Here is a 15,784-nt window from a genome sequence, read left to right on the forward strand (position 1 = left end):
GCTGCCTCTCTACCGCCTGTCAGCTTTATGGCAGTCTCACATTTTAGCTTAACTAAAATGTCATTTTGGCTTAACTTGTCATTAATCACTGTCCATATTTCAGATTGTTTCACACTGCTAAGATGCTTTTAAATCGTCCTTGAGATGCACTAAGCAGCAAGATTTTCGACTTAATTTTTGTTTTGCTAAAAACTTGGTCTAAATCTCAGTTTAGCTCAGTACCTTTCGAGACCCAACACGTTCTTGCAACCTCATTCATTTTAATTTCACGAGTTCAAATGATAAACGTCTTGAGTAAATATAAAACAATTTGCGCAGAGATGTTCAGCAGTCAGTGAAACTTGGCCAGAGTTTGACACAGTGCCATTTATTCTCAAACCGTCATACACACTAAAACAAGGTGGGCAGCAACTAGCTGCAACGTTGGGGGGCAGTGTGAACATGTGTGGGCCTGGGTGGTACCCCCCCCCCCCATTAGCTCCAGGCTCTCTGCTATAGGAACATCTGCCCTACGCAAGTCTGAGCACAGATTTGCTGAATGTTTCCCCCATAGAATCACGCCCCTCAGAGCAAGAAAGGCAGCTACAAAAATACACCAGCACCCCCACCCCAAGCAAACTTTTTTCCTCAGCTTAGAGCTCCGTTTTCCCAGTACCCCCCCTCCTCCCTTCAATCAAGAGTGGTTGCCGAGAGACCTCTGCTGTTGGACTTCATCGCTAAGGTTTCCGGTTTGTCGTCACAGGTTAATGAAAGTGAGGAATTTCACCGGCATGTTTGCCAGGAGGAATTTTGGCAGGAGGTACTATCAGTATACGTGAGGATTATACCGTACCGAGGGCCAATGAAAATACCAGGAACAAACCTGTCAATACAAACCGAACAAATCCAGAAGAATGTGATTGGCTCTGCGTAACCATAACATCCACATAAAAGAGATGCCCATCTGTTAAAGGCCGCCGTTTCCACCGCTGTTTCTGTCTCTATCCCCCTGCTCTGCCTGTCAGCTCCTTTATATATTTTTTCCCTGAGAGATTTATGTACAGTTTCACCAGACACGGACCCCAAAAGCCCCCGTCAGTTTTTGAGCAAGAGTGACGGCGAGTTTTAGCCTGTGATTCGCTTTGAGGCTGAGGGATTCTCTTCATGCTCTTCAGAAGACAGGGACTGACACGCTTCTGCTCTCTGCGGTGCAGGCAATCTAAAGGCCTGTTGCAGCTTGGTCGCCTGGCGTGAAGCTGGGCGTTTCACGCCCATAGATCTCATGCCTCTCTCGCCGTCTCCATAAGGTGAACAGCGAGGCTGGGGGATCCGTGTCTCCGAAAGGTGAGCAGAGGCTGGTTGATAGTCACGTCCTCCTTAGACAAAGACAGGAGGGGGGTCAGTGTCCACTCAGCCAGAGACTCCAGGTACCTGATCAGTACCACATTGACACTTATCGAGGGGGGGAAGAGGTAGAGGGCAATGCCGCATGCGAGTCCGGTCAGCACCCTTCCTCGAAGGCAGGAAGTGACCCGCCCCCACATGTGGGCCCCCTGTGCCATGTGTCCTAGGGGGATGGCCATTTGCAGGGAGCGGCTAGAGGGATCCAGCATCACGGTGACTTGCTGAGGGACAGGAGACTCGCTGGTTTTAGAAGTAGAGCCCGCAGCATCCGGGGCACACGAGGATACGGGTGGGAGGTGCCCAGGGTGAACTGGTACTGTGCCGCTTTGGGTCGGCTCACTCCTGGGCAGACTCATACTCAGCGCCAAGGCCAGGAGGAGAGCTGGCCCGAACAGTGCCAGTACAGGGTCCCCCACGGCAGCCAGGGTGATGGCGGGCATGTCAGGGAGGCAGGTGGACAGGGAGCCCGTCCTCAGCATGCAGGCCTTGGCATGCCGCTCATCCAGCCTGACACCGAGGCGTCCGCGGAGTCCGCAGACGACCCAGATGACCAAGCAGCTGAGGAAGGCGCCGCCGGGCGCCAGAGCTGCTTCCTGGCTGCCGTCCTCTGTGTCCCCACCAGCCAGCGCCACCGAAATCCACCGGTGCCCGACACAGCCTCGCCCTCGAGGCCGCCTCATCCTATAGACCATCTCCACGGCGACGAGCGGGGCTGTCAAGAGCAGGGCTGTGCCATAGGCCTGCCCCAGGAAGAGCAGGAAGCGGAGGGCGATGACGTCGCTAGGAGCGGACATTGGAGGCAGTCTGGAGCCTCCGGCCGACCACAGTAGGGCGAGGAACGCTGATGGGGGGGGAAGGAGGTGAGCTGCCGGCAGGACACAGCCCAAAGCGCGGCGTCGAGATAGGGGCGGCATCCAGCTCACCTGTGACTCCAAGGTCGGTGAACAGCAGCAGGCAGCTGCAGCAGAGTCCGACGGCACTGCGGTGGGACCGGAGTGCGGTCAGGGAGAGGAGGCCGCAGCCCACCTTACAGAGGCCCAGCGTTACCACCGTCTCCAGGACGCCATCCATCGCCGAGCCGGAGTGCTGTCTCTGTTGGCACCTCACCAATTCTCCAGTCACTGTAAACACATCCATCATCACCCAAGACTCGCCGTGCCCCCCTCCCCCCAATCCCTGTTCCTGCACCATGCCGCAGATACAGCATCTGTTCTTTTCACCCTGGGCGGTTCTTTTGTGGTTTCGGCAGTTTATAATTACCCCCAATTTACCCCACTATCTGAGAGTTTAGAAGCGGCTTGCAGCTCAGTTCCTTCCTTCCAGGTGTCTGTGCTTTCATGGGGTGCCTCTGCACACCAGACCTGCTTTCTTGTTTCACATGACTTAAGCAGGATCTCTGATGACTAAGTGCTGTCACCCGAAAGCTATGTCAGACAGACATTCGCATTTATTTTTATAATCATGCCTGTCGTATAAAACATCACGCTAAGGCCGTTTTAAGTCAGATCTTTAGAAGATGCTTTGAAAGTTAACTGGCACCTGCCTAAACACTTAGTACTTTATTACATAATGTTCACCTCAACAGAGGAATTAAGAGATTGGCAGTCCTCAGCAACAGCAGTTGTGAACCAAAATTCAAACTTAAATAGTGAGATTGAGAGAAAGAAAAAAAAATTCTGCTACAAGGCAAGTTTTCACACCGGACTCAGAGTGGAGCTGGAGATTACGAACCCAAGATATCTTTTTTATCAGAGGTATGTAGAGCTTTGTAAATATTATGAAGACACATCTTAAGGCGACTACTACCACTTCAGATATGCACTCATTTCATTTACCTGATATTCATTATTTTCCTCTTAAAATGGTGCAGAAGTTAAAACACCCAAACTCAAAGAACCTTTGACAGGAGAGAAACCATCCCTTTTCACTGTTTTATTTCTTTGATCAAAGAGAGAATCCATCTCCCTGAGAATATCATCACTCCCCATACGCGAGTTCTTAAAGCTTTTTTGGAAAGTGAATCGGGTACATTTCATTGATTAATGTGAATGCAATCTAATACTGTCCTCAGAACATATTATATTTTGAATGGTTACTTATGCGTTGTCCTTTTTCCAAATCATCAATCCTCGAATGCTTAGGCATGCAATGTTTCCTTAGCATGTGATTGTTTTTTGTTAATCAGTTAGTAATCAATTAGTTTGTCCCTGGTATGGCGCCTTGACCCTCCATTTGTCTAAAACATTGTGTCTCTCCTGTCACCAACCTTGGATTGTTGCCCTAGCAACTATCACTGTCTGTCTTTTATACTCTTCCTGGACCCGTGCACTCCTGCTGCAAAACATCTTCCTTCTTCTCTCAGCCCACTCTGGGTCATTGTGCCTCCAGAATATATTTCCGTTAATACTTCAGAGATAAATTAAGTAAATGCAAAATAAAAAGCTACTGGATTAAAACCTAAACATTTTAAAGCTCTCTCCCACAACGGACAATCGCTTGTTTGCATCTCCAAAATAATTCTAGACGTTCGGGCCTAAATGGAAACGCCGCTAAAAACGTCCTTTTAATGAGATTTAAATAAAACGTGTTAGCTTGGAAATATGTATGTATGTAAACCAAGTACTATTTGCGAGAATTTTCACATAGGCATGGGCGTTATTTCCAGGGGGGTTAGGGGGGTCATGACCTCCCCAATAATCAGATCCAGCCAATATAACCCCCCCAATAATCATGTTTCCCCTGTAATGGGTGGAGACCTCGACCCCCCCAATGTTCCAGCCAAATTTACGCCCTTGCACATAGGCCTCCTGTTACCATTTTAAATATAATGGATTAGTTGAATGTACAGATTCTTATACTCGCCTTTTTAAGTTGTTTAGAGTAGTTTGCGCTTAGGCGTATATAAACCACCGGTATCTTCATGTTTGGGGAGCGGTTGTTCTGATTTTTTTTCTATCAATCATCATACTTGTTGCTTATTTAGCGAAAATACAGTGAACTGATACCAGTGGTTCCAATACAAACACTATCTCGTCCAAGCTGCACATAGTCCTGATGCCGGTCTGTAACACCTGTGCAAAGGACAGCATCCACCTCACCGTCCTGCACCCCATCACATAATGCTAAGTCTGGACTAAGGGAGAACTAAAAAAAAAAAAAACGTTTTTCTGAACAATTAGGAGTAAGTGCGGCACTTTGGGGGGGAAATATCTGTCCAAAAGGCAGAGAACATGTGTGACGCCGTATTTGGAAAGCTGTAGGCTGCTGGTGATCCGTTTCACAGATTAATGCATTTTAAGATTATTAGGCCTGCGTAATTCTTTTTATTGGCGACAGTAGATCGATTGGTTCCCTGCGTTAAAGGAACAGTAATTATAATGTCTGTCAAATAGTCTGAATGAACCACTTTAATAAAAAAAAAGTTATCAAGTAACCTTTGGTCATTTGTCAAACAGCTGACTCCGTGATAAAGAGCCATCAGCTCTCTCTCTCTCAGTCTCCATTTCACGCTTTCAGTCATACATGCACAGTGACTGGGTTAATGTATAATAACATTATTAACAAAACTATATAGCATAGATATTAAACAACAAAAACCACGTGATATAGGCTAATAATATTACAATACATTGATAGGTTAATATTAGTCCTGAGGACCCAGGTGCTAGGAAAAAAGATATAATAAGATAAATTATTTTAAATTGATACTACTGACTTCTGATCCTAGCAGCTGAATGATCACTCGTCAATATACTTATTTCGTCACTCAAGAACTTGAAACTGTAAAAAATAATAAAACGCCGTTTCTCTCGTTTTTAAATACAGACACTTCCAAAACATTCTATTAACATTTCGTAAACGCTCGACATATGTCAAAGTACAGCATAAACCACAATTAAAAACTTCAGCAGGAATAAGTGCACATTGAGTCCCTAGGGGGAGTTGAAACAGAGCAGGATAAAAACATTAATTAGAATGATAGCTAGATAACCGTGAAGTAATTTCCACGAAGTGTCAGTCAAAAGTCGCTTAAACGTAACCATAATTTAATTAGCTAAAAGATACATACCCCAGAGAAACAGTGTTTTGTAATCAGTGAGTATTATGACACTCTTATTTCCTTTGCTATTTCTGCCGTCAAGTGAAACCCCTCCATCTGTCATGAAACGCACCGGTGAAACAAAAATCGTTCCCTCGTGGACCTACATCGTTCTGCCGCAGCAGCTGCTCCGACTCTAGGCGACTCTTTCGGACGCTTTAGTCACACAGCCCGCCCAGTTCCACCCACTTCCAAACATCCAGCGATGCTTTTCTGCACCGTGCATATCGCATGGAGCTGATTCACCTGCGACCGATGCCTCCTTCCTTGTAAACCTGTTTGACGGTGTTATGAATGAGAGGATTTGTGGATTACCTCTCCTCCTTTATTGGAGTGTGGTAGATTTGAAGACGGGAGCAGATGGCTGTTGCACTCGCGGTGGACTAGAAATTCAGCGGCTTTCCAAACATTGTTTGCTTATGAAAACTGAATGAGAATTGATGGGGTCCAGATCATTTATTAGCCCTATAGTCAGAATATAAATTACGGGGGGAATCCAGCATCCCATCTTTCCTGACACTGACTTCATTTTTCTCCTTTTTAATATTTAGGGGAAAACCCCCACAAATTCTCCATATACCAGGTACCAAAGTTTGGTGGATTTCACCAATGGTGGAGGCTGAAGATAATATCATGGAAGGGTTGCAACTCATATTTTTTTACTACCTGCCTGCATAACAAGAGAATTTCTAGGGGTGGGGGGGTTCAAACCCAACAAACATATCACACCCAAGGGGGCTTTAACACTAGAACCATGGCCGTAAATTACAGGTGGGGGAATGGCGGGGTTGTAGCCCCCCCAATAAATCAAAACCAGCTAATACATCCCCCCCAATAATAATTTTTCTCCTGTAATGGGTGGAGACCTCAACCCATCCCCCCCCCCCCCCCCCCAATGTTCCAGCCAAAGTTACGCCCTTGACTAGAACTACTCAGCTTTTTATTTTCTGGTGAAAAATACCTATAGAACTACTAGGCCATCTGCGCAGGCCATCAGCTCCATTGTCCTCCTGCTTTTGATGCGCAAACGCACTAATCACCTATGAACCCTGGCACATTTGCATTTATTCACTCAGACTGCTGGCTCAAATCCAAGGCAGCCCAAACCTATGTGTGTGACATGGAAACCTTCACAAAAGCCTGCTATATCTATACAAAATATCCCACACACTGACTGACCTCCAAATATGAAAGACACACATTCACAAAATATATGGAAACACAAGTCTTTTTTATTTATAATAAAAATTGTGAAAATAGAATGAAACTAATAGAATGAAAACATGCTGACACATCAGTCTCCAATGTATGTTTGTACACAAATGTCATAAGCTGAGTGAAGTCATGGTCCATGGTTGATAACATACTCATTCTGCCTTTTGTCTCAGTGGTTACTCTCCCACACAGTCTGTCTGTCTGTCTGTCTGTCTATCTGTTTCAAAGTCTCTGTTTGCAGACCCCCGTGCATTTGGCGCAGGTGGGTTTGTGACACTTTACGCAGGTAAACCTGCTGAGATTTCTGTTGCTGCTCTCTTGTACCTGGCATTGAGTTGTCTGTACAGGTCCTGGCAGAGCAGCAGCAAACGCTGCAGCAGTCTTCCTCTCTGTCTCTATTGCCTTTTGCTACATGAATCGGCAACGGAGTTCCTTGGCTAGATGACTCAGAAACAATCTTCTTTTGCCTTTCCACCCTGTGCACGCCTTGTACAGAATGTAGGCATTCACCACTGCCAGGTCCAGCATGTTGTAAAATACAGCTACTGGCCACCTGCATGTTGCTGCTCGTACTGAATACATGCGCGTCATTTGGTCCAACACATCTACACCACACTGTAAAAGCAGAGAGAGAGAGAGACATTAGTATATGTGCTTTTTTTCTACCCCATATAGGCCTGTATAGTACATATCAGAAAACATTGTAGCACTGGTGTAAAATTATATACACATTCACATACTTTCATGTGGTTGTAGTCTGTTATCATGTTTGGTTTCCTTTTTCTGGCGTCCTCTATCTCCACGTCTCAGTGCAAGGAACTCAGAAGACAAACAATTTTCTCTTTTTTCGCTGCGTAGATCGTCAAGGAGACACTGCCACTTCTAAACACTGACGTGGAGAATTACTATCGCTCTGCAGTGTCCTTTGCCGATGGTGGAAGTTCACGGTGAACTTTATTCACCGAGCCCAGTAGAGTCGAACAGTGAGGTGAAGAAATTGTCCGTTGTGACATTTCTCCCATCGTCCAAAAATGACTCCATCAGACTCATGACCACGTTCTCTGCCAGCCTCTCCCCCTTCTGACAACTGGGGTCCTTTCCCAAGTAAGGGGACACGTTGCAGACGTATTTGGTCTCCAAATCCGTCGCCATCCAGAACTTCATCCCAAATTTGTCTGGCTTGGATGCGATATACTGCGTGAATGGACAACGAACCTTGGTCAGGAACAGCTGTTCGTCTATGGTCATGTGTTCTCCTGGAGTGAAACTCTCAGCACAGTTCTTAGTGAAGCGTGTCCAGATGTCAGAGATCGCAGCAAATCTGTTTTCACCCGTTCTGGACACGCTTCACTAAGAACTGTGCTGAGAGTTTCACTCCAGGAGAACACATGACCATAGACGAACAGCTGTTCCTGACCAAGGTTCGTTGTCCATTCACGCAGTATATCGCATCCAAGCAAATTTGGGATCAAGTTCTGGATGGCCACAGATGTGGAGACCAAATACGTCTGCAACGCGTCCCCTTACTTGGGAAAGGACCCCAGCTGTCAGAAGGGGGAGAGGCTGGCAGAGAACGTGGTCATGAGTCTGATGGAGCCATTTCTGGACGATGGGAGAAATGTCACAATGGACAATTTCTTCACTTCACTGTTCGACTCTACTGGGCTCAGTGAATAAAGTTCGCCGTGAACTTCCACCATCAGCAAAAGACACTGAGGAATTCTCCACGTCACTGTTTAGAATGGCGTGCATGTATTCAGTACGAGCAGCAACATGCAGGTGGCCAGTAGCCGTATTTTACAACATGCTGGACCTGGCAGTGGTGAATGCCTACATTCTGTACAAGGCGTGCACAAGGTGGAAAGGCAAAAGAAGATTGTTTCTGAGTCTTCTAGTCAAGGAACTCCTTTGCCGATTCATGCAGCAAAAGGCAATAGAGACAGAGAGGAAGGCTGCTGCAGCGTTTGCTGCTGCTCTGCCACGACCTGTACAGACAACTCAATGCCAGGTACAAGAGAGCAGCAACAGAAATCGCAGCAGGTTTACCTGCGTAAAGTGTCACAAACCCACCTGCACCAAATGCAGGGACGATGGTCCCTGGGTCTGCAAACACAGACTTTGAAACTGATAGACAGACAGACAGACTGTGTGGGAAAGTAACCACTGAGACAAAAGGCAGAATGAGTATGTTATCAACCATGGACCATGACTTCACTCAGCTTATGACATTTGTGTACAAACATACATTGGAGACTGATGTGTCAGCATGTTTTCATTCTATTCGTTTCATTCTATTTTCACAATTTTTATTATAAATAAAACAGACTTGTGTTTCCATATATTTTGTGAATGTGTGTCTTTCATATTTGCAGGTCAGTCAGTGTGTGGGATATTTTGTATAGATATGGCAGGATTTTGTGAAGGTTTCCATGTCATACACATAGGTTTGGGCTGCCTTGGATTTGAGCCAGCAGTCTGAGTGAATAAATGCAAATGTGCCAGGGTTCATAGGTGATTAGTGTGTTTGCGCATCAAAAGCAGGAGGACAATGGAGCTGATGGCCTGCGCACATCTGCGCAGGTCTAGTAGTTCTATGGAATTTACGCAAATTTGCACAGGCTTAGTAGTTCTAGATGCACAGGCTTACGGTGGCCTCTGCTTAAAAGGGGCCCCAACCAACCTTGTTGAATAAAATTTTCAATTGTGGCCACCCCCAACTTTTGTCAACGCCACCCCCCACTTCTCCGTCGACAACCATTACCATCGACCCAAGCCCCGGTCAACAACATCACCATCGTAGAAGATAGCGCTGGCCCCAAAACAGCCCAAATGACCCCGGGGCCTCTGACCATGTTAGTGTACCTCTGAACACACCCAGCAGATAAACAGCTTACAGACTGGTACTTATGGGACAGTGTTGGTGTTCAAGTTTTTTAAATGCTAGGAATTGAAATTTTAGTTTAATTTAGTTGTTTGTCAATGGATTTTCCGCATAAATGTCCAGGTATTGCAGAGGCTGTCCACGCTTTTTCCGTAGGCTGCATCACCCACTATAGTCACTGTATAGGCAACATGTCAAGGCTGGTTCATAATTCACATGAAAGGGGGACATATGCTGTGCTGTGTTCCCTAGTCCGGTCATTGATGTCACTCTTCTCTCTTCGCTGGTACCCTTCCCTGTTCTAATCTTCCCATTTTGACCACCCGTGGTCCTTGTTTATTTCCCTGCTCCAGTTTTGCTCAATAAAGCCCATTTTTGTTCCCCTGATGCCTGTTCTCGAGTCCTGCAGTTCTGTGTCATGACACTAGTGTTGTTTTCGTTAACGAAATTTTTGACGAAATATCTTCGTCAACGAACCTTTTTGACGTGACGGAGACGAGACGAGACGCAACGTAAATGCTGGTCATGTGACGATAACTATAACGAAATATATCATGTAATATTGTTGACGAATAAAAACAAGACTAAATTTGGTTTACAAAATAAAAACTATACTAAAATGTCTCTTCATTGTCGTTGACGAAAACGAGATGAGACGTTTTTTCCTCTCGTTTAATCGCGTTATTATTATTATGCAGTATTTCCTGTGTCTCCCATTCGAGCGCACAGATGGCGGAGAAATGCGGCCACAAAATATCGGGAAGAAAACACCACAAACCTTAAATCCTTAAAAGACATCTCAAGGCATTCCACAATGACATTGAGGTATAAGTAAAGATGTAACGTAACGTTACTTTCTATTTTAGAAAGGTCATGCCAACTGTGGTTAACATGTTATCGTTAGCAATAGATGTTAGCCTGCTAGCTTTAGACATTTTGGAGAAAATTATATTTCATAAGTATGGACACTTGGCGATCTGTACAAAACATCCTTTCTGATAAGATGTTTGATAAGAATACGTAGGTAAAGCGAAGACTTTGAAGCTATGTAGGCATTTTAGCAAACTAAAGCTAAGTAGCAAACTGAGAACGACAGCTCAGTTGTCTTGAATCTTGGCGATCTAAACTTTCAAGCTTTCATTACTGTGTGACTAGATATTTGTCTAAAGGGGTAGTGTTTGAAACATTGAAAGAGCGTTTTTCGGAACATTGTGCTTGCCAGGCTAGTTACCATCCACGTAGAGGTACAGTATACGCTCTGGCTACAGCTCATGTAAATACCTGCTAACTGTGAAATAATGTTCGTGTGGAAAGGATGTTCGTGAATGATTCAGAGCATGATGCATTTTGATTGGCATCCCTTATGGTCTTGTGAGGCCTATTTTTTTCTGTTAAACAATTGTAGCTGATAATAAGCAGCCAAATTACATCCAATAGTTTCAGTCATTGAGGGCAAAATAGGCCTAATAGCAAGGATTTATGCTACTTAATATTTGGAACAGTTAGATTTTCCAGAGGCTGCATCTGTCCTGACATTGTATCTATTCCTGTGCTAGATTCCAGAAACAGCTTCAGTGAAGCAAGTCCCATGCAAGAAGATGGACATTATTTTATTTATTTATTTTATTTAAATTTGTGTGTACTTCTAAGTTCAAGCATGTTTGTTTGGCAAAATAAATGTTATAAATTCAAATGAGAGCGTCTTCCGTGTCTGAAATAGATGTGGAGTATTCTTGAGTATATAAGGTAACAATAATATAATAATAAGAACCTTGTTTTAATTGTGAAATGCATTTGACTAAAAGAATATTTTGTTTTTGTCTATTCTACTAGGTACTTGTACTATATTGACTAGGTAAAATAGAATTGCATTACTAAAATAAAGAGACTAAAATACTATTTTCATTGACTAAAACTAGACTAAAATGTCATCAGTTTTCGTTGACTACAACTAGACTAAAATGTCATCAGTTTTTGTTGACTAAAACTAGACTAAAATTCTGACTAAAATATGACTAAAATGCTCAGACTTTTAGTCGACGGAAACTTGACTAGACTAAAATGAGTATGGACGTGACTAAGACTAATAATAATTAAAATGATAGCTTGACGCAAAGACAAGACTAAAACTAAAATTAAGACAGGCCGCCAAAAACAACTATACATGATACTAGCAAAGTCATTCAAGTTTTGGTCTATGCCTAGAAATAACATTACTAAAACATAAACTAAAATGTATAACAACTAAATACTTTTGCATCTTTAAAATAAAAACTAATTAAACCACACTGAAAACTAAAACTGAACTAGGTATCAATTGAAAATAAAAAAAAAAAATCAAAATGACAACACTGATGCAAAAACACACACAGGTATACAACAGTCAGGCATAACATTCAATCCACCTGCATAATATTGTGTAGGTCCTCCACCAAAACAGCTCTGACCCATTGAGGCATGGACTCCACAAGACCTCTGAAGGTGTCCTGTGGTATCTGGCACCAAGACATTAGCATCAGATCCTTTAAGTCCTGTAAGCTGTGAGGTGGAGCCGCCATGGATCAGACTTGTCTAGCAAATCCCACAGATGTTCGATCAGATTTAGATCTGCGGAAGGCCAAGTCAACACCTTGAACTCTTTTATGTTCCTCAAACCGTAACCGAACAATTTGAACATCAGGAAATACCACTGTCATGAAGCAGTCAACTTGATGTGCAACAATGTTTAGGTAGGTAGTAACATGTCAAAGTAACATCCACATCAATGCCAAGACTAGGATTCCCAACAGAACATAGCCCAAAGTATCACACTTGCTCTGCGCCTTTCATCAACAGAAGTGCAAACTGTAGTTTTATACTGTTCTCATTAAATCGGCCATAAACAATGTACTGTCCAACCTATATCTGTGCACATGTCGCTACAGTGTTTGTATACGCAAAATACCACGTAATGCTCAACTGATATCACTAACAATGGCTAACAATGAACCTGGCTAGAACTGGTATTGCTGAATCGCTTTCAAGCTTGTACTGGAACGCAGTTAAGTCGGGTTTGACGTCCCAGCACTGACTTCCATCCTCCAAGGTAAATGGAGCGCAGCGTGACAACTGTATATGAGGAATACTCCACAAGATGCACTGACCCAGTCGTCTAGCCGTAACAGTTTGGCCCTTTTCAGAGTCGCTCAGATCTTTATGCTTGTCCATTTTTCCTGCTTCCAACACATCAACTTCAAGAACTGACTTTTCACTCTCCTAATATATAATGGCACATTGAAACAAGATAATATTATTCACTTCACCTGTATGAGATTTTAATGTTGTGGCTGACTGATGTATGGCATTGCGGTACAAATGGATTTAAGTTTGTAGCCTAGTCTTCTGGGAGTCTTCATAGGCCTAATCCTGTAGCATGGAATCCTATAAATGCCAGTATTTACAGGCTTACTCTGTCAACCATTCTTCAAATCTGCTAGCCATTTTTGTTATCATTTTATCATAGATATGTAGAAAAGGTATATAATCTTTGGTTCGATCTAGATTTTGACTTCCTGATACTTTTTCAATGGCCAATGAATAATCGCGGTTCACTTGTGTCACTCAGAAGAGCCTCTGCGTTGTTTCGGTTTTCGAGGCCCCCCTACACAGTGTCCAAGGCCGGGCACTATGACGGAAATTAGATGAGAAGCTTTGTGTGAAGTGTTTCCCAATTCAGTCTTCGGGGAACTGCAGACGGTCCACTTTTTTCAGTTTATGGAGCAAAAAACGTGGAGTGCCTATCAATGCCCAAGGAACAGGTTAGGAGACACTGTATTGACCCATAGGGCTACACACATATTATTTTTCTCAATTAAACCATTATGCTGCGGACATATTTGTCCATGTATGGACAGGTTGACAATCCCTGCTTGTGACACAATGATCTCTGTCAAGCCCCACTTATGAGGAACTCACGTACTTTAGTTTTTTTCTGCCTAAATTATTAATACGTTTAATTACTTGTAGTAAGAATTCGTTTCTATTGTGACTTTTGTGATGGCGCAAACACTGTATGTAATTGCGAATCTAGGTCGTCTAAAACAAACTTCTGGTTTTACGCCTCACAGTCATGGTATTCTGTATATTACCTACTGTTCTTGCTTGATGTCGGATGCATTTCATTGCCATGTGTAAAGTTTTACAGACAATAAGAATTGCAGGGGAAACACACAGTAAACTCCAGCTATTAACACCTTGTAAACAATCTAGGACAGATTCTGTGTAAGACTGCATCACACAAACTATGTAGCCGTGGAATGATGCGTGGGATTTTTTCATCTCAACAAGGGAAAGTCATCTTCGTTGCGGTTTTCACGGTGGTAATACGTCTGAAGAAGCCGATGACAACTGCAGTTATGATCCAAGACACGCGCAGATAAGAGAGGAAAGTGAGCCTAACAGACGCGTAATGTTTTGCTCGCACGTTGCACTCTGTAATGCACCGAACTTCTGTGCCCGGTAAGTGTTTGGATCTATCAGCACAGAGGGAAATAGGTGGGGTGCCTAAAGAGGAGATGGGGCAGAAAGGAAACAAGAACTGGAATAGCCAACGAGGGAGGCTGTACCTTACCTGCTCCCCCCGTCTCCGGAGCCAAACACCGCAGTGTTCAAACAACTGCTCCGCTTGGGCTCCAGCGTTTTACAGTCCCTCCCTCCACGAGACGTGGCACCTTGGTATGCACGCGTCTCTGTATGCCTTTCGGGTGTTTTCGGATTTTCACAACGTGTTGCACTACATGCATTCATTCATTCATGAGTATTGGTATTGGTTATATACCGCTTGATGTGAGCGTGCATCTAACGTAGTCTCGCATGGATTAACAACTACTGCCATCTAGTGGCAAACATAAGCCTAGTGCATCTAACTAAATCATATTTCTGCTACTTATTTCAGTTGATCGTATTCGGATGCGAGTTCTTTGCCCCAGGGAATACCGAACAAGTCTTCTTCTTATTATTATTATTATTCATTATTATTATTATTATTATTATTATTATTCTGTCAAAAATGAGTCGGGATAAGTTACATTTTCTGCTTTCTTAATTTTTAGATAAAAATGTAAAGAATATTTCAGTTTTATTTGTATTTAAACACTCAGCCAACGCTGGGAATACACATATATTCTTCTGGGCCCGTATTCACAAAGCATTTTATGTTACCACGACGAGTACTCCTAAATCGCACTAAAAGTTTTTCCTATAAAACCTATTCACAAAGTGGCTGAAAGCAACTTCTAGTTAGGAAAATAGCCAACATCTAAGCTCCGTCACATGACGGCGAAAAGAAACTGATTTTCTCTCAAGGGACGGCACGGTGCCGTGGATAGAGCTGTCACCTCGCACCTCTGGGGACCGCGCTGAAGTCTCCGCCAGGGTTCCCCGTGTCGTCGTGGGGTTTTCCTTTGGGTGCTCAGGTTTCCCCCCACAGTCCAAAAATATGCTGAGGCTAATTGGAGTTACCAAATTAGCCATAGGTGTGAGTGTGTGGTTGACTGGTGTGTGAGTGTGCCCTGTGACGGATTGGCACCCCATCCTGCGCGCGTTTCCCCCACCTTGGCCCAGTAACCTCCTTGATAGGGTCCGGACACCCTCCCTCCCCCGGCGACCATGAACAGAACAATCGGTTTCAGAAAATGGATGGATGGGTGGATAGAAATAGGCTATAGAAGATCATTACTGTATTATAGCGTATTTGAATTATATACACTTCAGTAATTTAATTTGTACAATACTGTAATTGGAAAATCGTTTGAAACATCTGTAATGTATTTTGAACGAGTCAATAAAATTCACTGAATAGCAACACTGTCCGTTTTATTACCTTATATTCATGTAATAAATATACAAATGTTAATTAGATGATAATCTGCCTGAGACGCAAAGAAAAAGAAAAAAAGTAAAATATATAATGATCACTATAAGCGGTTTCCACTGTAGGCTATATGATGGGGTTGTTTCTGTTTATTTGAGATGTTACTGCGTCCCTCACAAACTCCACAACAATCATTACTCCCACCCGAATGAGGCGGTATCCTTTAAGTAATTCAGCGTTCGTTTAATGTTTCCAAGACATTGCGACGTGGATTGAAAGCAGTCATTTTGCGACGATATGTTTGAGAATTGGTCTTAGTAAAAAAAAAAAAAAAAACAGGAGTCCTACATTTAGG

General features: G+C 43.6%; 1 protein-coding gene across 3 annotated transcripts; it reads right to left on the bottom strand.

The window, feature by feature from the left end:
• Positions 1-346: 346 nt before the first annotated feature.
• Positions 347-14,440, bottom strand: LOC111856988 (uncharacterized). 3 transcript variants are annotated; one of them, XM_023837378.2, is made up of 3 exons: positions 14,188-14,440; positions 2,307-2,504; positions 347-2,224 (listed from the first exon to the last, which is right to left on the bottom strand). In XM_023837378.2, the coding sequence occupies exons 2-3, from the start codon at positions 2,452-2,454 to the stop codon at positions 1,260-1,262; spliced, it is 1,113 nt and encodes a 370-aa protein (XP_023693146.2). In that variant the 5' UTR covers positions 2,455-2,504; positions 14,188-14,440; the 3' UTR covers positions 347-1,259. The 3 variants fall into 3 exon arrangements, with proteins under 3 accessions (XP_023693146.2, XP_072571274.1, XP_023693145.2); XM_072715173.1 differs by lacking the exon at positions 14,188-14,440 and adding an exon at positions 5,798-6,305; XM_023837377.2 differs by lacking the exon at positions 14,188-14,440 and adding an exon at positions 5,453-5,605.
• Between the last annotated feature and the right edge of the window lie 1,344 nt (positions 14,441-15,784).

This window comes from Paramormyrops kingsleyae, chromosome 8 (genome assembly GCF_048594095.1).
Source record: "Paramormyrops kingsleyae isolate MSU_618 chromosome 8, PKINGS_0.4, whole genome shotgun sequence".
Taxonomy (NCBI): Eukaryota; Metazoa; Chordata; class Actinopteri; order Osteoglossiformes; family Mormyridae; genus Paramormyrops; species Paramormyrops kingsleyae.